At 42.4% G+C, this 19,860-nt stretch overlaps 1 protein-coding gene across 5 annotated transcripts in view; it reads left to right on the forward strand.

Annotated features, from left to right (window-relative positions):
- Positions 1–20: 20 nt before the first annotated feature.
- Positions 21–19,860, forward strand: part of MLLT10 (MLLT10 histone lysine methyltransferase DOT1L cofactor) — a 121,497-nt gene continuing 101,657 nt past the window's right edge. For 2 of the 5 annotated variants that reach the window (XM_072330365.1, XM_072330360.1), the window contains exons 1-3: positions 6,971–7,075; positions 7,622–7,790; positions 11,383–11,462. In XM_072330365.1, the coding sequence (XP_072186466.1) occupies positions 7,037–7,075; positions 7,622–7,790; positions 11,383–11,462 (288 nt within the window). In that variant the 5' untranslated portion in view covers positions 6,971–7,036. Of the gene's footprint in view, positions 41–6,536; positions 6,755–6,970; positions 7,076–7,621; positions 7,791–11,382; positions 11,463–19,860 lie in introns of those variants that run through there. The other 3 variants (XM_072330362.1, XM_072330361.1, XM_072330363.1) reach the window with 3 other exon arrangements.

Consider the following 19,860-nt stretch of genomic DNA (forward strand, 5'->3'; position numbering starts at 1 on the left):
CCGTGCTCCTGTGGGGCCGCACCTCACTGTTACTGCAAAGGTAAAACCCCGCTCCGGCGGCGGGCTCGTGCGTAAATAACATCTGTGTGTGGGCGGATGGTGGGCAGCTCTGCTCGCAGGGACGGAGAGGAACCGCTCCGAGCCGCAGCGTTTGAAATCGTAAACGTAGCCAGAGAAGTTTGGAAGGAACTCGTCGTAATGGTCTGTTTATAAAAATGGAGATTAATCTTGTCCCGTTCCATACAAGCACCACGAGGCTGGATTTTTTTCGCTCTTTCCGTTTTTCAAGCGGTTGTTGTATGTTGGCCTTAAAAAAAAACAAACCAAAACAACAAAAAAAGTGTTTTCTAGGAAAAGCATTTCTCTCTTTTTTTTTTCCTTCTTTTTTTTTTTTAATTTCTTTTTTTTAATTTTTAATTTTTTTATTTTTTTCTTCCCCTAAAAATAATTAGGAATTGAACAGTTTTGCTACGCCGTTCCGACCAGAACTTTCTCATGTGTTCGCATGTAGCAGAGCTGCCTGACCCGATGTTGAGGCGGTTTCCAACAAGTGCCCCGCTCTGCTGCGGGAGAAACGTGCCCCCGCACGTTGGCTCGTGAAGAGCATTGACACGGAAAGGGCTTCCTTTAGCGAGGGGGGAATGGTTTCCAGAGAGTGCGATTTCGGTAAGGAAGCCTTTTGTAGGAGAACGGCGATGGTTTTTAGCGAGTTAGTTGGCAGTGTGTGGAAATGCGTTTGGGAGGATTGGGGTTGGTGTCTTGTTTTTCTTCTCTTTTTTTTAACGTATCGGCACCAAATGATGATTTTGTAAGCTCACGAGTCAGGAGCAAAAGAAGTTAAAGGATGATATTAATGAATATCACCGTTGCAAATAATTCAGCAGTGAGTCCCCCCGCCCCCCGGGAAGTTGCCTGCTCGCGGGCATTGTCTGAGATAACAGCTCCGGACTCCTCTTTCGCTCTTTGTGAGCTCCGCTCCTTTGTGGGACTCCTCCAAATCAAAGCCCGCTGTAGTTCGGATGGGAAAAATGCATTTCTGTGACTGGGAAGTTGAGGAGGCTGGAAATCTTTAATAAGAAAACCCCACCACGGTAGCATCTAAAAGCAATAACTTTAAAATCGAGGAGAAAAAGCTTTTATTTGTTGAGGTTTTTCCCTCTCCTGCTGAGTGTTCCGGAGATGCGTTTACTGTTAATTGCCGTTTGGCGATTTTCAAAAGGTAACTGCAAATTTAGGAAGCGTCATTCAGAAAGACATTTAATGCCCTCGTAGTTACTAAAAGAATATATCGCTATTTAAAAGCCGTCTGATGGAAAGGGAAGATGGAAAAAATAAGTACATATAGGGAGAGACTGCACGTTGCCATTCTTTGTTGCTCTCTGTTTTGTATTTGTGTGGAACACGTTGATGTATTTCACGGAGGAGTTTATTTATTTGTTTATCTATTGGAAAGGAGCGCCGTTGTTACGTTTAATGGGGAAGTAGCACGGTATAAAACCGACCCGCGGTCCCCACTCTGCAGTGCCCACGTAAGAGTGACAAATCGCGGGCCGAGGCTCTCACCCTCCGTCTTCCAGCACCGTGAGGCTGCCCAGATCCCAGCGTGGCCACGGCAGCCTTTCGCTCTGAGGCAGTTCCTCATGGTCACAACCTACATAGATATATTTCTTCCACGTACGTATGTGGGGAATTGAAATGAGATGGTAACCAGTGGGAACGGAGCTCTCTGATCCAAAGACTTTTTTTTTTTTTTTATTGCATTTGGCAACCCCTTTTCTTTCAGAGACACAATACAATTAATTAACATATTCTGGGGCGTGTTTTTGCGATTGGGAAGTGGTGGCCCCTTGTTGAGAAGAAAACACTTTAAATAAAAAAGTAACATTGTTGTGTCCAAATGGTACTGGGAAAAGCAGAGCAGTGCTGCTGATACAGCCCATGGATGCGGTTGATTTACTCCAATTTACTTTAGCATATACCAAACCAGCTTTTCCTTTCCCACGCCCATATTAGATATGTGTTTTGTTTGTACGAATCCACCTAAAATAGGTCTGTATTTAAGATATTTGATGGGAAATCCTGCACGTCATTTCTCCTAGACGGCGGGTAGCACAGATACAGTTCCTAAATTGAAATGAAATACACGTGAGCAGTGACATGATACAGTATCACGCTGCTCATCGTAACGCCACAAACATGAGGAAAGGCTGTTAATTTATATGGAATGTTAATTTGGCAAATCCCACGCTGAGGGATGCCTGTGCAGGAAAAGTAATGCAAGGCTTTGGCATGATGCTATGTAAACGTATTTAATAAAAATGCAATCAATTAATACGTATGTCCCCCAAATCCAAACTTTGCAGTGATGTACACTTTAAAGAAAAGCCTGATATTATGTTTAAGTTGCATATAATCTAAATTCCAGAGTTTACTAATGCAGCTTTTTGGGGCTTAACATGATGTTAATATTCAATGTGGTTTGCTTGAAGTTTATTTCAGGTTCTTTTGTATCATACAGTAGTTGTCATTACTTCGACTTGACTCGCATAAAAACGTGGTTAATGTTTAAATGTCTTTTTAATGTAGAGAATTATAAATTAACTGTCACGTGTAAATCTTTTAGCTTCTATCGCTTAGGGAACGTTAAGTCTTTCACGAGGAAGCAAACACTGCTTAAAAATATCCCGTGTAGGATCCTTCCCTTTAGAATTTTGGTTTGAGATGGTTCGCTCAAAGGAAATCCCTTGTTTGGTGTTTACTGTAAACCTCGGTAGGAAATTAACATTTAAATGCCAACACCAGTAACAGAAGCAGCACTTGAAAACCACCACTGCTACCCATGGCTGCTTGCTAAGTGGAATTTACCAAAGTCTCCAAAGGTGATAATGCATTTAAAGCCAAGAAAATGAATACAATAGTTGGTGGGATTCTTCCCCCTTCCTTTCTGCTCTGAGGAATTATGAAATTTCTCATTCCACTCACACAAAAGAAAATAGCACGAGATGTGGAGGGGTACAGTGTGCAGGAGATGCGTCAGCGTGACCCCTGGTGCTGCTACCTGTACCTGTGTCATGTGTGCACGCTGCCCGTGGTGAAGTCACTGCATCTGAAGTGTTAGAACGTTCCAATTACTCAGCAACTTGCATTTGGGTAGGTGTTAAACACAGATTTGACTGTTACATTAAAGCATAGAAAGGAAACTTTACTTTCTTGGTATAATTTAAGAGTAAGCATATAAAGATGCATTGACGCTTCACTGTGGGTTGTGGACATGCCGTATCCATCCTAACTGAACATGGACAGAAATAATTTGTTGGGTCCGAGGCGGGCTGCCATTTAGAACACGCTACGTGCAAAGGTCAGCACGCAGGAGTCGCATTCTGCTTTGTGTAGAGTGACCATTTTGCTGCTGCCTTCCCAGAAATGGAGCAGGGACCCACGATTAGGATGTATTTCCACGAAGACCGTTAATGATTTAAACCCGCAGAAACAAAAGGCAGACGAGCATCAATCTATTTTAAAGAGATAAACAGGGGAAGTATTATTGTACATATTGAGAACCTCCGAGTTACTGGTCTCGGTTGCATCCGCTCACTGTGTAGTGTGTGTCCTTTTGTACAGAGGTAAAGATCAAAGCTTTCCCAACAAAGTCACAAGTTGAAAATGGACTAAAAATGGCGATGAGAAATTTGCTTTAAAGAATTAGCTGTAAAGTGAGTTTTCCCACTCGGCAATTCCAACTCTGATGTCAGCTGATGTTTTCCAATACAGCACACGTTTTATGTAAAACCTCTGCTTTTTCTGTTATTCGTGGAGGACTCCTCTGATGCTTACATCCAACCAATGATGTGCCTCTGTAAAGGAAAGACTTCTGCTTGTTCATTGCTTTGTTTTATTCACTTTAGTTACAGTGATTGTACACTCCGTAGAGAAAAAGCAGCGCAATTTAAAGCAAGTATGCAGATCCCAGCATTGCTGTGGGAAGTGATTAATGGGTACTAAAAAATTTAAGGTGAATACCTCTTTATTTTTGCTAACGAAGCTGAAGTGGCACGCAGCGCTGTGTGTTAACGTTTTCCTACCTTTTAAAATGCTTTACATGTGGGAAGGGTGATTTTCATTCATTTATGCGTTAGTTCTACTTAAAAAAGATCTAAACAAAATGTGGATACGTATCACCCTGTTGTATGTTTGTTAGAACCAAACTTGTCCAGCTGTTGGATTCTGTAGGTTCCTTTTAACAGAACTGGCTTTTCTCCTCGCATTTAGATTAACAATGAAATTATTCATTCTTACCCCCTGAATTATATTCCTCTCTAATTATTTTAATCTCTTATATATCACTATAAGAAGGACAGGCTTCTTTTTTCAAACAGAAAATTGACCTTCTGTGTGGTGTCAGCGCTTATTAAATACTACAATCATAAGAACATATACGCTACAAGATTTTACCTTCTGATTCCGTAGCTGTTATGGGCTTAGCGGTTGCAGTATTTATTTAGTGGTAATGCATTTCTTTTCCTATTTTGCATTTCAAAGGTCTCCTCTAAATGATTGTTTTACGCAACTATCCAGAGGTTATCTAAATTTCCCCATCAAATATTACGCAGCACCATAAGCTGGGAGTCGTGGAGTTTCTTTCCGTTCATTTACATTCTCTCTATAGAAAGAACTGATCAGAAAGCCACAAAAAATCACAACGAATCCTCGATGAAGTATTTCAGTGTATTCGATTTGGCTGAATTTGGACCAAAGCAAAGTTTCAAGCTGTTCACCGCTAAGCTGGTGTTAAAATGCTCTCAGAGTAAAATATTTCTGTCTGAGGACAATGCAGGGGGGGCTTCTGGTGGATTTCTTCTTGATTCCTCGGTGCGGCGTTCATCAAGTTGTTGCAAAGGAATTCATTCCTTGCTTTAGCGATGTGTTTTTATAAAGCCAAAAATGGGATTTCAGAGTCACTAACGTCAAAAAAAGCCCCAAACCCAGCGCTACCAGGAGCTGCACGTGTTGCTGTTCAAAGAGGAAGCTGCAGGAAAACCATTGCAATTAATTAAAAAAAAGACAAAAAAAACCCCAAAACACCCCAAAAGCAGCGATAAAAATGTACAACCGTTTGTTGCGCTACAAGCTTTACTGTCTGTATACATTCATCCAACAAATTAAAATATACTTCGTATGTTTTCCTTTCCAAAGGATATTTATTTTAATTTACCTGTCAGGGAAATAAAGGACAGATTTGCTGCTGTACCGTGATTTTTTTTCCCCCCCTTGTCAGGGTTAACAGAATCATTGGGAATGCTTTTTAAATTAGACGTCATTTTCTTGACACGAACGAGGAAGGGCCAGGAGGTGCATCTACCTTCAAATCATTTGCCTTTTTAAAAACACTGGGGGCTGTTGGGTGCTTTATTTCCTCACTCAGTAATTGTTCCCACCTGCAATTTTCAGTATATATATATATATTTTACAAGCCTTAAAAGTAATAAAACTGGCGTTGTACGTTTTATCATACAAATAGTTCCGAGTTCAAATGTGTGTTCTTCCCTGCTAAGATGGGCTGGTTTTGTGCGGGGTGGCTTTTTTTTGGGAGCACTAACTGCATTATTTTACTCAAGCTGAAAGGTTCCACATCCCGATATCCTCCCCCCGTTTGTTGTTTTTTTTTTCTTTGTCCTGTGTGTTCAAAATGTCTAAACTCAGGGATATCTGAGCGTGCATTTACAGAGCAATGCTACAGTGTGTCCCAAATGGCTGCACTAATTGCACTGGGCTGGGCCTTCACGGAGGAAGCTGCCTCCATCACTCTGGTTGCCTTTGCCCTCCATTCTTCTTCTATTTATCTAATTTCACTTAAAACTTTCAGGGAGAGAAAAGAGCGTGACCCGAGCTGTCCTGCCTGCACTGCAGCTTTGGGGGTGGAGCTGGGCACATCCTTACCCGGATCCCTTCCTCCTGCTCCCACACACGTTAGTTAACAATGTATAAAACATATATATATGTGTAGGTCCAGGTAGCCCCGCGTCCAGGAATGCACACCATTTAGCAGTGATTTGTGCAGATACTGAATTGACTGAGCTGGCCTTGCAAAACTGTCACAAAAAGCACCCGGTCGCCGCACAAACTCTACGTGTGTCTGCCTTTTAGCACGGCAAGAGATAAAGCAGTGGGGGCTTCCTGGCCCAACACAAATACAGAAACAAAATAAATACATAGTGACCCTGGGGTGGGTGAGGGAGGACCGGGCAGGGCTGCGTGCATTTCTGTGCTACAGAGCCCTGCCAGCAGCTTTGGGACCTGCTTGGAGCTCAGGGCCGTCCTCAGCATGGGCTGAATCTGCTCAACCAGCTTTGCGATTTTCTAATGTTAATTTTTCATTTAAACACAATCGCAGTATTTCACTTAAATAAAATGATAAAAAAAATACCCCCTCGGAATAAATAAAAACACCGCAGAAAGCAATGCCCCCCGGCCCCAAATCGATAAATCCCTCCCAGCCTCCCGGAGGGAACGGCCAGCTCCGAGCGCAGCGGGACGGCTGTGTGGAAGCCCGCGTTTCCCCGCGGCAGCAGAGCGGCTCGGGGCTGCCGGCGCCTCCGTTCCGCGGCCCCACGGAGCGGAGAGCGGAACGGCGCGAGGGCGGCGGGAGCGCGCGGCTCCCGCGTGCGCAGCTGAGGGGCCGGAGGCAGAGCCGTACAAGTTGGGAGCGGTAACGCGCCGGTCCCGCGGCCGCGTCGCAGGGCTAACGAACGGGACGGTAAAAACCGCGTCCGCGGGGCGGGAGGAGGGAGCGGCGGGGGCGACTCCGTCAGTCCCCTGAAGGGGGCACGAGCGGCGACATGGCGGTGGGAGCGGGGCGCATGTCTGCCACCTCCCCGCCCCCGCGCCGCGAGGGGAGGGGGGCAGCGCGGCGCCCGGCCAGCGCTCGCCTGGGCTACGCGGGGAGGCGGCTCGGCGCGGCCCGGCCCGCCAGCAGCCCCGGCAGCGGGCCGCGGCGCGGGGAGCGCGGGGCCGGGGCCCGCCCGGCGGCGGCGGCGACATGGCGCGCCCGGCAGAGGCGGAGTGGCAGCGCGCCGAGGTGGGTGCGGGGCCGCGAGGCCGCTTGGCCGGGCCGGGCCGGGCCCTCGCTCAGGTGGCGGCCGGGCGAGGCGAAGCGAGGGGCGGGCGGGCCCGGCGGGGCCCCGCGCGCGCTCGCGCACGCTCTCTCGGCGCGGCGGTCGGAGCCGAGGTGGGGGGGCGCGCGCTCGGCCGCCGCGCACGTTCCCTGGGCGGCTCCGAACCATCGCGAGGAGGCCCGGGCCCGGGCCTTCCCCGCGGGGGCGCGCAGTGCGCCTGCGCGCGGCCCGCTCTGCCCGCCGCCTGCTGCGCGCCGCCCCGCTCCGCCGGCCGCCGCCGGGCCGCCCCGCGCTGACTGACGCACCCGACCGCCGGGTCGGGCGGGGGGGGGGGGGGCGAGGAGCGGTGCTCGGCCCGCGGCCATGGGCCCGAAATCGTCGCCGTGGCGGCGGTGGTGGCGGCGGCGGCGTCGGAGCGACTGAGGGAGGACGGCGGCAGGGAGCGGACAGGCAGGGGCGAAGCGCGTGTGTGCGTGTGCGGCGCTGACGGCGGTGTGTTTAACCCTTAGATGGTCTCTAGCGAGCCGCTGCTGCTGCCGGTGTCACTGGAGGGCGAGTTCTCCACTAGCATGAAGGAGATGATCGGCGGCTGCTGCGTGTGCTCCGACGAGAGGGGCTGGGCCGAGAACCCGCTCGTCTACTGCGACGGGCACGGCTGCAATGTCGCAGTGCATCAAGGTGAGTGGGTGGGGGGCCCGCGCCCTCTTCCCGTGTTCCCTGTCCCTTGGGCTCGTGTCCGCGATCCTGGCTGGCCCCCGTCCTCATCTGCCTCTCGTGGCACCCGCAGAGCCGTTTCCCTGCCTGCAGGCCCGCGTGGTTGCTGATGTGACCCAGGCTGTCATCCCGCGCCTCGCCGTCTGTCTTTTCCCTCACGTGAGACTTCCTACGCCGTGACTTCCTGTGTTATGACTGGTAGAGACAAGGAACAGCCCTTCCCAGTTTTATTCCCTTCTCCCTCCCCTCGGACCTCGCAGTGCTCGTGCTTCCCAGTCCTTTGCACCCTGCTAACAGCCTCACCTACTGCAGTCTGATGACTACTGAAAACTCCTGTCTTCTTTATTACCATTATTTTATTTTACTTTATTTTATTTTATTTTTTGCAGAGTTCTGTCCCAGCCTCTGTCCTGGTTGTTGCTTTGTCTCTTTCTTCCTCTTCTCAATTCCTGTTGTCTCTGCCATGCCCAAGTTAGATAAATTGCCAGCCAGTAGCTGAGCCGGGTTTGGGACTGGGAGGCAGCAGCGTGTGGGGACAGCTCAGCTGTCATGTGATTTCGGCTCCTGCCTGCCTTTCCCTGAATGTCGTTTGGCTGAGGTCGCCTGGTAGGCAGGGAGACTTCCTGTTGTGGTTGTGCAGCAGGAGGATGCCGGTCACAGCAGCCGATGCAGGATTTGTTTGGATTACTGAGACCGGTTGGTTGGTTTCCAGCTTAGCACAGGAGCTGGCGTGTTCTGTGTATCATTTTTGTCAGCGGGCTGACTCTTCTTCTGAGAGCAGAGGGACTTGAGTTCTGCTGCTTACACTGTAAGAAAGGAAGTCACAATCACTTCTGCTTTACGTGTGACAGAACTAAGGAATAAAATTGTAGTTTTTTGCTATAAACTCCCAAGCTGTCATGTGAACTCCATGGTTGGTTCTCTGACTCCTTCTGGATGGTAAATAAATGGGAAGAGAGGTAACATTCTCAGTCCAGTTTACTAGTCTGAATACCCGGTACGTGTGAAAATACTATTAACACATTTCTACTGCTTGGTCTTAAAATAAGATGACATAGCTGTTTGTTGTGTATATATGTTCTTAAATAGCAGTAATAATTAAAGGAGATGTGCAAAAGAGTTCAGTTATTCTTGATACCGGAGTTCAGGCAGAGAGGAGCTGACAGCATCTGTGAAAACAGCCAAGTTTTGAATTAGTTTTGTGTTGTTTTAAGACCTGAATAAGGTTAACTGGTTAATTAATTGCTTTTGTGGAAACAGGATCATGAAAAAGAACACCAGAACATGAATAGTTTAAGAAGTCATATCTGGACCACCTACTGCTATTGTATTATGTTTAGCATCTTCCTTTAGGTTTAGTCTCACTAATGATTTCAGTGAGCAAACCTGAGGATAACAGGGGTTGTGTGCTGCCAGTACTCATGTAGCTGAAAAGGTAACAAGAAAGGTCTGGTTTAGGAAGTATTCCTCATAGAGAGAGAGAATTAAGTCAGGTGCGTATTACACTTCTTTAAGTTCAGGTCCAAATCTGAATTTGAATATGGAAGGAGGCATGCACTGTCCTGCTTCTGAATCCAGATGCTGTTGTAGAGGTAGTAAGAAAAGGAGAACTGTGTGTTTTGATGTATTGTTAGTTTTCTGTTTTTAATTTGATGTGTCGTGTGAAGATGGTAGAAGAAACATGTTGATTCTAAATGTTCTTTTTGTAGTCTTTCTGCAGTAGGAGCAGTAGCTGTCAAGGTAAAAGCTGGCGCTTCTTGTTTGAAAATCATATGTAAGAATTCCCAATGCGATATTCTTCACTGCATTTTTAAATGATTATAGTTAGTTTTAATTAGTTCAGAGGAGCCACCTTTGCCAGCATTAAGCCATTGGCAAGTTGAGAAGTACAAAATTCGTCAGTGCATTTTCCTTTGTGCAGTAGGAGGAAAATAAACCAGAGGAAGACAAGAAACTCAGGATATAACATCACAGTGTATCAGTGTGCAAGACTGTGGTGCAACTCTGTTAGACTCTGGAGGTACAAAGTACTTCAGCTTTGGTCTTTGCCCAGCTTGTGTTGCCTTCGGGTCTCGTTGGCAGCCCCGTCTCTTGAGTTGCATCCTGCAGTTAGTTTCTTACTCTGCACTGCCTTCTGGTAATTTAAATGTGTGATTGCATGTTTGAAGTCTCCTGCTGAATTTATAGAGGAATTCAGTATCCCCCCCTCCTGTCTGTAGCTAATACCAATGCAACTAAAGCAAGATGTTTTCTCTCATGTTAAAAAGCTTTCTTGTACAGTGAAAGAGGGTTAGCAAGGTAGTTTGGTCTGTCAGTGCTTGGATAATGGATCTGAAAATCTGACAACTGATCTTAGTATGACTAAGTGTATGTACAGTATAGGAAATAGTTTCATTTACACTTCTTTGTAGAAGGAAAGGTGCCTTGTGGAAGGGATAGATGTGTTGTGGAAGGAAAGCTGTTTTACGTACTGTTGCTGCATTAGTTTGTTGTTATTTGTTTATACAGGCTAGCACAAAACCAGCAGTGTTTTTGGATGCATGCTAGAAGATAGCAATATGATCTCAACTTTACAATTAATTTAAGCTATGTGATTTTCACCCCCCCAGATTTTTAAAAATTTAAATAAAATATCCTAACTGGCAATTGGGGCATTAAAAACACAAGGTTCAGATTCATGATTGCGGTTTTTGAGAAACGTTTGTGGCTGTAAGGGTTGTTAATAGTCATTAAAACCATGCAGATATAGGGACGTAAGTGCTGTAAGCAAATTGTGGTACCATCGTTCTGTCAGGAGTTCTTAACGTTTTTTGCTCTGTGCATTTTGGATGTAAACAGCACCACCAAGATGCTAAACTCTTTTTCTTTGGAATTTCTTATCAGACTGTTGTATCAATGTACTATAAGAATATTGATGGTATTCTGGCAGAGAAATGTGCGCGTCTCAAGAAATCCCTTTCCTAAGGGTTGATGTTGTAGCCTGCCTACAGTTACAGCATGAGTCATGGTGCTCAAATTGGTTTGTGTTTAAAGCTTCATATGAATTTTCAGGGCAAAAAAGCCAACTTTTTGTCATTGTTAAGTTTACTATGGAATTCCTACTTAAAATGGGTTATGTTATTCATAAAGTGTAAGAAAACATGGTTGTAACTGAGCGTATGAATGTGTTACGGCAAACTCAAACTTTGTGAGTTGCTTTTGGTTTTCTGTTAAGAAAAATCTGTGCTACAGATGAATGCTTATAATTGTGAGGATTTTTACCTGTTCTGCTGCTAAATAAATAGCAAAACATATCGCATATTAAAGGTATTGAACTGCTTCTGAATTATCATGTTACTTAAAAATTAATTGAACCAAGCGTTTTTTCATAAATCTAAGTGGAAGGTGATGGTTCTTGACGTCAAGTACCATTGTGGTAGAACTTGATGTGCAGTGCAGAGATGTGAGTTTGGGTTATTAATGTGAGATGCATTCATATGAAATTCGCAACAAAGCGTAGCGTTGTGCTGTAGCGATACTGCAGATTTGCTGAAATGTTGTATCTTGTTCCAAACAGCTTGCTATGGAATTGTTCAAGTACCCACTGGACCTTGGTTCTGCAGAAAGTGTGAATCTCAGGAAAGAGCGGCCAGAGTGGTACGTGCTTTATTTGTTTCGTGTTGCTGCTTATAAGGGTGGCGTGGGCAATGTTTGCTGAGGCATCTCAGTAACAGTAGAAAATAGCTGTTTTCTGTCATAGTTTCATTTAGTTGCTATTCAGAAATATCTTTTTTTTTTTTTTTTTAAAAGCAATCTTTAATTGTTCTTTCTTTTTTTCTTCAAACAACTGTTTGTGTGGTTCTTATCTGTGGGGGGGTCTTGTGTGTTTTTGTCTGCTTATTACTTTTATGGTTATTGTTCTAAATTTCAGAATCTAGTGCTTACTTTGAATTGGCTTTTGTCATACAATGCTTCTAAATAAAGAATTGTTCTTCTGTCCTCTTATTTATTAATGGTAAGTACTGGGGACTCGGGTAATCCTTATGAGCAAAAAAAGCCAACCAAGAAATCAATTACAGCCATCTTTTTTTGTGATTGCATGCAGTTCTACTCTGTTCTTCACCAGTATGTTATTAACTCAAGCTGCCATGATGTCAAGCACTTTTAGTAAGAGAGAATCATGCTCATCACCACTTCTAGTTTGTATTCCAGCTAAAGCTAAAATGAGGATATTTTGAAAGACAAAGTTGTTTTTTTTTTTTTTTTAATCTTTTAAAAATAAATTCTTTCTGTAAAAATCAAGGGATGGTTCAGTGCCTTGGGTCAGTGTGAACGATTTTTAGTTTTCAAAGCTAAAGACAAACAATGAGTGTGAAACTGAGTTTTTAGTTCCATCAGTGGCTGGCAGGGTGTTTACGTGAACTGCTTGCTGTAGCGTATTTTCTAATATAATGCTCTATAAAAACGTTAGGAACACTTCCCAGGGTGTGAATTTTTGGCGCAGAGTTGAACATCTTGTTCTTCTACTTCGTCCCATCTCACATCTAGTCATTTCCTAATGCGCTAGAATGTGTTTCCTACTCCTTCAGAGCAGATCTGTTGGTGGAAGCAAGAACAGATTGGAATCAATGTGCTCTCCAAATATTTGTCAACAGAAAATCAAAACCACCACCCTTTATAATGAAAGGTCATTTTCTTTTTTTTCCTTTTCCCAGCAAGATCTTCAGCAATATGAAGTTTTAAGAGGAAGGTTTTTTTTGTTTTTTTTTTCATGTTGCTGAATTTGATATTTTCAGTTTAACCACAGAAGGAAAATTGTAGAGGGGGGAAGAGAGATGGTGGCTGGAAGGAAGGATTTTCTGGGTCATGACAGGAAATTCTCATCAGGATTTAGGATGTAGATATTCCTGTCTTCTCCTGACCCACTGTATGAAGGAGAATCACACTGACTTCTGAAATAAGCATTATTTTACTGCTGCCTGATAGTTTATTTGATGGGCATTACACCACTTTTCTTTGCTGATGGAACTTGTTAAGCAAGAAGCTTAACTGAGTTCTCTCCCTTGTGTATTCAGTTTGTGTTTCCACTTTGTGTCTGGGTACTGTACAGTTCAAAAAGCTGTTTACTGATTTGTTTTTTAAAGAAAAGAAGAAATCTCTCTTACTTGTCCTACAGCATAGGATTAAGTGGTTCTTAAATGACCCCATGTTTGGGGTAGGGGTAAAACAGCTTTATAATAGTTAAAGCTTTAAGAACTACGTGTATGCTGGTGAATTACAAACACAGCGCTTGTCTCCGAGTTGTCTTGGTGAAGTTCTTAATGTGCAGAAACTGAACTGAAAATCTGGCTTTGGTAGGAAAGCAGAACATTATCATTTATCAGACACAGAAGGTGTACCACACTTACTTACAGAAGCAGCCCCTTCGTCATCGTTATAGGAGTCTGAAGCTTAATTTTTCTGTTTGCATTTTTGTCCAGAAATAAAACCAGAATCGGATTAACTGTGTCGCATTGAATGTGCTTCTGCTTACTCTGAATCATTAAGATGACCCAGGACTTGAACTCAAGGCAGCTGTTTCCATGCTGATGTGCTCAAAAGATTTCTTATTGTTTGTTTTATGCTGCAGTCAAAACAGAGAAGTGTTAGTTGCTTGCACTAACGTTAGACTTGCTCTAACAAGTGAACGAAGCAGGCTAGCTCAAGAGCGTGTAGCTTAGGTGGATCACCAGAGAGCTTAACAGCAGATTAGAAATCAGTTTCCTGTATACTTTCAGTCATTACGATGATTGCTTTCTTTTTCTTCTCTTTTATTTTTTAATTTTTTTTTTCCCCAGCTAACCTGGTATACACTGCTTGTCAATGGAACTGGTTGCTGCTGTGTAGGCTGTGCAAGCCTCCTGGCTGATTGACTTCTGTGTTTTTGATAGTGACGTTGTTGCCAGTATTGTGGGTTTTAGATGGTCAGCTGTTTGTTGGAAAGCAGATTGTGGTGGCTGAAAGCCCTCTCTCGTCTCAGCTCTGCTGGAGCCACATTTCTGTGTGCGTGAGAGAAACTGCAATTTTGGTAAACTTAGGCTTGTTAATGGACATGTTGAGATGTCTGCTAATTGTTTGACTTACAATCATGCATACACTGTGTATAAGAATTAGATGAAGTAAGAAATAATTCCAGTATGCATTTTTTTACAAGAAATATAATTTTTAAAAAATTCTATTTATTTATTTTTTTTATAGTATTGCTTGAAAAGCTCCTGTTTTTCCTTAGTGAGCTGGCTTATCTAACTGACTCGTGTTGACTCCCTTCAAGATAGGTGGCAATTGCTTTCAGTTTTGCTGATGTCAGCGTTGACTGTTAGAGCACTGCATAGGGGGCATTTTTAATGTCTTTAGAACTTTTGAATAAAAAAACTGTGCAGATATGAGTTGCTGTAGGAAAAAAATAGTTTTAGGGTCCATGAGAGGATGTGTGCTTATGAAGTAATATGTGAAAGGCTTTAGGTCCTGGGTTGGGGAGCTGATGGATGTGTATAAGTTCTTCAGAGCATGATAGTGCAGCTATCCAAAGAGAACCTAGAGAAGTCAAGTTTAGAATGTGTAGCACAACTGTTCGGAAAAAAACTTTTTCTCCCCATCACACTCTTATGTTCAAGATGTTTTTCATGATAATCTTATTTAAAGAATGATTTAATTATGGTATTTATAGGGGTAGAAATAGGCAGTGTGTTTTACTACAGGCTATTCTTCCTTCTGCTTATCATGAGGGAGCTGGAATAGTCAGTCCATGTGAAAGAGATACCAGGCAGCACAGAGTCATCTGACATTTGCACAGTTGGCTTTCGTGTGGTCAGGCTTTTAGCTGCATGGGTCCTTGTGGATGCAACTTGATTCAGAGAGACAAGGAGATGTTGGTGGTTTGGAATTCCGGGAAGCACAGTTCATATCATACATGGGAATTGGATTGTTTACAGCTGAGCAAGTGAAGTAATACAATGTTGATTTTTTATTTTTATTTTTATTTTTTTCCTCTGGAATATGCATATTATAAACACGTCATTGGATCTGGAAAAAATGTTTGTACTTGGTTGAAATTGCTTAAGCTTGTTAAAGATGATGTTTTTTTTTTTTTTTTTCCATTTGGCATTTCTGTATTGTTCTCCTTTATGGGTTGGTTTATGAAGTCAAGTGCAACACTGGCCTGGAACAGGGTCCTGACGTTTGTGTGATGCTGTGACTCACCCTGCTAGCCACCTGGATTTGAGTTCTGGGAATGAGTGGAGGGGCCTGTGACTCCCTGTGGAATTAGCCACATTTGAGTAGTGTTCATCTGGATGTCAGCTGAGTGGAGGGTTACTGGAGTCTCGGCACTTCCATGTACTTCTTGGAATTTGTTGTGGAGAAATACGGACTGTGCAGTCAGTTCAGATCATACAGTACCTCACAGTTAGGGGTTCCAAGCTGCAGAAACACAGCTGCAATGTTTACTTCCAATGCAAATTCAGGTACATTGTGCTGTTGTAGGGATAGGTTTCTGCTGCAAGTCCTGCCAGACCTGAGCCGTTCCTGCATCTGCTGCACAGATGATCTAAAGTCTGAGCAGTTGAGAATAATTTTATTTTAATCTGTTATATAGCAATGGTTGTAGTTTGCCTTTCTAGATTCCTTTCCTTTTTTTTCTTTTAAAGCTTTCATCACGTGTCTGCAAGTTTATTATTGAAGAGCTGCTCATAAGGGTTGTATGATGTATCCATGATTCAACCCTCGCTTCCCCCCAGCATTTAAGTAATATAAAATAAACATGCACGTAGCATTGCTTGCATTTTGCAAGCAGGAGGAAGCGAAGGAGGAGGAAATGGGAATGCAGACTTTGGAAAAGCATGTAGGTTTGTAATCAGGTCTCTGACAGCTCTGGCACAACAAGTTGCTGCTGCAGGAATGGGATCTTGGCCTGTGATGAGAGTATTTTTTAATGTGATGGACCTGTACCTGTTAAATGGAATGTATATTGATAAATACGGTCACAACAGGGGGAACTAAATTTCAGAAGAAGAAGGTGGTTTGTAATGACTTGCTGCTTTCACTTTTTTTTCTTCTATCTGAAATACTGGCAGCCGAATAGTTAATTCCAGGATTCATTTACTGTGTTATTTCTGAAGGTACGCCTTGAAATAATAATTAAAGAAATTTTGGAATGAATGCTCTGTTTTATGTATCCATAATTAATATTAAAAGGCAATTTTATTGGACTGTAATTACAAGTACTTTAGTAGTATACTGACAAGTAGTAGAAAAATTGCTTTAGTCTTGAGCACAGAACAGAAAAGTTTACTTACTTTTGTTTGTCACTTGTGTTTTTTACACAATAGTGAACAATAAACTTCTGAATAAGAGGAGTGACAGTAAAATACAAATTACCAGAGGTTTTTTCTTAATAAGTGTGGGAAACTACTTCTAATATCCCCACACTTCCTCTCCATTTAGAAGCCAGTGAATTTTTGTTCATAGTTGGCTAAGTGGAGTAAGCTGCCCATCTAAAAATACATAGGCCTAGCACTTGACATTTCTGCTTTTATTCTGAGCCCATATGGATTGAGTGATGTGTGTTTCTTGTCTGCTAGACCAGTGACTGTTGTTTGCCTTGAATGTCCCAAGTAGGAGAGAACAGTGTTTCATGTTCAGATTTTTTTCATATAAGTAAGTATGACAGACCTTTAACTTCATTGCACTGTGTCTCAGAGAAAGACAAAGTTGCTCAGGATCCTGTGTTGTCTGGTTATTGCTGTTAGTAGTACTGTTGACAGAAGATAACGATGGTTTCTGTACACTCTTAACTTGCCATTTTCCTTAGAGGTATTGATAACAAATGCAGTGTCTCTGAAGAAATGGCTTCTTTGGTGTTGTTTAAAGACACAAAAATCTACTCATTTGCTTGAAGCAGTAAAAAAAATATACATAAAAGCGATTTTCTTTAACCTTTGTAAATGTACCTGGTGTAGCTACTGGTGGCACCCTAGCAGTGGCTGGTAAAAAACAGGGATGTATAAAATTAGTAGAAGATGATGCAGTTACTGTTAGCATTTCAAGTTTGATGAAATATCACTGCATTGGACATCAAGAAAATTTATATGTGAAAGCTTTAAAAATGGATAATGTCATGCAAGTGGTCATCACAGTTGTGAATTTCATAAAGTCCAAGGGATTGAATCATCACTAATTCCAGGAGTCGCTAAGAAGTACAGATGCTGATCATGGGGTCATCTTTTCTGAAGGAAGATGGCTAAGTTGGGGTAAAATACTACAAAGACTTTATGATTTGCAAAATGAGATATGGGCCTCTTTGGAATCAAGAGGAAAACTTGTGCCAGGGCATGAAGATTAAAAGTGGCTCTCACATTTAGCATTTTTTGGTAGATTTATCTGTTCATTTGAATGAATTAAATGTGAGTCCTCAAGGTGAAAATCAGCTTACCTGTGCTATGTTTCGAACCATAACAGCATTTGAAATAAGTGATGGCAAGCCCAAGGTATGGCAAATAATTTCATGCGTTTTGGTGTGTTGGCTAAACACGGTCCTGTGAACAGTAAAGCATGTGCAGCCTTGCTGTCTGCTTCAATGAAGAAATTTGAGAGTAAGTTTAAAGATTTAAAAAAAATATAAATCAGTATTTTGGTATATTTGTGATTCTGTTTTCAATCAATGCAAGTACATTACCTGTGAGTTTTCAGGTGGAAGGCATGGAGTTGCAATCAGACATTCATCTCAAGAAAATTTGGTCGTGTCTCTTTACCAGACTTTTATGAGCCCCATCTTACGAGAGAAAAATATCCTTCACTTCACAGTCACGCCTTATTCATGCAATCACTTTTTGGCAGCACATGTGTTTGTGAACAGTAACTATCAAAGATGAAGGGTAATATTACGTCAAAAATCTCTGGCAAGTGCCTCGAGAACTTACTAATAATTGCAACCACTTCAGTTGAACCAGACATCGATGCATTGATTTCATAAAAATGGGGTCAAGTATCCCACCAGTTTTGTTTTTGTTTCTGTTTTTTATATTTTAATTAAAAAAATACACAAGAAAGTTTTGCTACTTACATACATTAACTATATTGTAGATTTTATCTGTGGCCCAAGACAACTCCTGTCTGCTGAGTGTGGGTGACCCAGGCAAGCAAAAATGTCGGATACCCATGAAATAATCAAAATATCCTGTGGTAGAATGAGTAACTAAAATGAGAATAGAGCCTAAAGCAAAACATTTTCTGTCATTGGAAATGCCCAGTGCTTACACAGATGTTTTGTGATCACCAGTTTCACTTCCTTAATTGATAAAACTTGGTTAAATCACAGGTAGAGGTATTCTATACAGTGCTTCTCAACTGCCAGGGGTCATAAAACATGCATTAGGATTTTGTACATTGGAATTTTTAGGGTCCAGCTCTTACATGTTCCAGGAAGACACTGAAGAGAACCAATGCAAACTCGTATTTCTTTGGCTGTTGATTGAATTGGGATACTTTCAGCCTGGTAGCAAAAGCTTGTGTGGCTGATAGGAAATCCAGCCAAATATGATAGGTATTTGTCATAGTCGTCTGATGCTTTCCAATAAGAATAAATGTGTGCGTTTTATATTTTGTGTATGCTTACAGTTTGTGTTCCTGTGACATCAGGACTTGGTAGTCTTAAGTATGTACTGGGAAATTCGTGACTTGGGACTTCCGAGGTTGGAGTAGCCACATCTCAATATGTGCTAATGGTCAGTTGTGCTGTGTGTTATCTCTACCTTATGTGTATTGAGTTAAAGTATGACTGACTGTCACCTGTACTGTATACTGAGTGGATGGTCTTGGAAGAATGCTGATTTGCATGTTGAGTGCCTCTAATCTTCTTGTCATATTCAGTAAATTTATTGCCTGTAGTAGATGTCTTTGACAGAGCTAACCGAATCTGCATATATCTTTATCTGATCTCTTGGTAAAGCAAACTAGATTGAGTCTCTGTAATTTATCCAGGTATAAAGCCCCAAATACTTCAGGTAGTCAGTCTGTTTTTCTCTTACCTGTCAACTGTCTGCTTAAAAAAAGAAAGTTTCCTCCTCCTCCTGGGACATTTGACTGAATAGAAATGGGGCAGAGATTTGGCAAATTTGTCAGCATCGAGAAATGATTATTTGAAGAGGGAGATGACTTAATTTCTTAGGTTGTCAAGTTGCAGAACATAGCACTTGGGAAGAGAAGTGTGACAGTATGCGTTCGTTTGCTCTATTAGTGGTGTCAGCCAGCTGGGGATTCTTGAATGCTTTCCCTGTGGTAGTAGAAGAAGATCTTTTGGTTTCTGTTGGTTCTTCGCTGCAGCATATAAATACTGGAGCCTGATATGAATCATGGGTTAGAAACACTGGAACTTAAGTAGTTTTTGTTTGCCTCTTTTTAGATATCTTGGTTTGAAAAATTGCGTAGTTAGCTGCTTGCTGACTTTTGCTTAAAATAGTTGTATGGTTGAAAGCTATTATTTATAGAGACATTTAAGATAAAAATATAGGAGGTGGACACTGTGGGTTTACAAGTAAGGTCATAATTCTGAAATACTGCAGGTTGAGACTATTGATAAGGTATCTTACCATCGAGCTGTAGTTTAGAAACTGATAAATAAAGAAATGTGGATTTGGTTACATGTCTGTCAGATATATTATATAGATAGCATAAATATTGTAAGTTATGTAGATAACAGTACTGACTGTCTGTGTTACATAGGTAGCAATGTTGGCTGGGCTATATGTTCCCATAGATGCTTTTGAAAAAGAGGTTATGTATAATTAATCCTTTTTGCTCTACTGAACAATGAAAAAGAACACTGATAAAAAGAAATTTTGACTTTAGTGAGTACTAGTAAGCAAGGGTTTGAAAAATCAGAAGTAATCTCTAATGGGAGGTTTGAAAGTACCTAATTAGTTTGAAGGAAGAATGATCAAAAATATTAATAAAACATCAGAGTAAAAAGGTAGGCTGAGTTTGATCTAAGTTCAATAATTTCAGCAGCCCTTGGGAATGC

The sequence above is a fragment of the Excalfactoria chinensis genome, chromosome 2 (assembly GCF_039878825.1).
Source record: "Excalfactoria chinensis isolate bCotChi1 chromosome 2, bCotChi1.hap2, whole genome shotgun sequence".
NCBI classification, from domain to species: Eukaryota; Metazoa; Chordata; class Aves; order Galliformes; family Phasianidae; genus Excalfactoria; species Excalfactoria chinensis.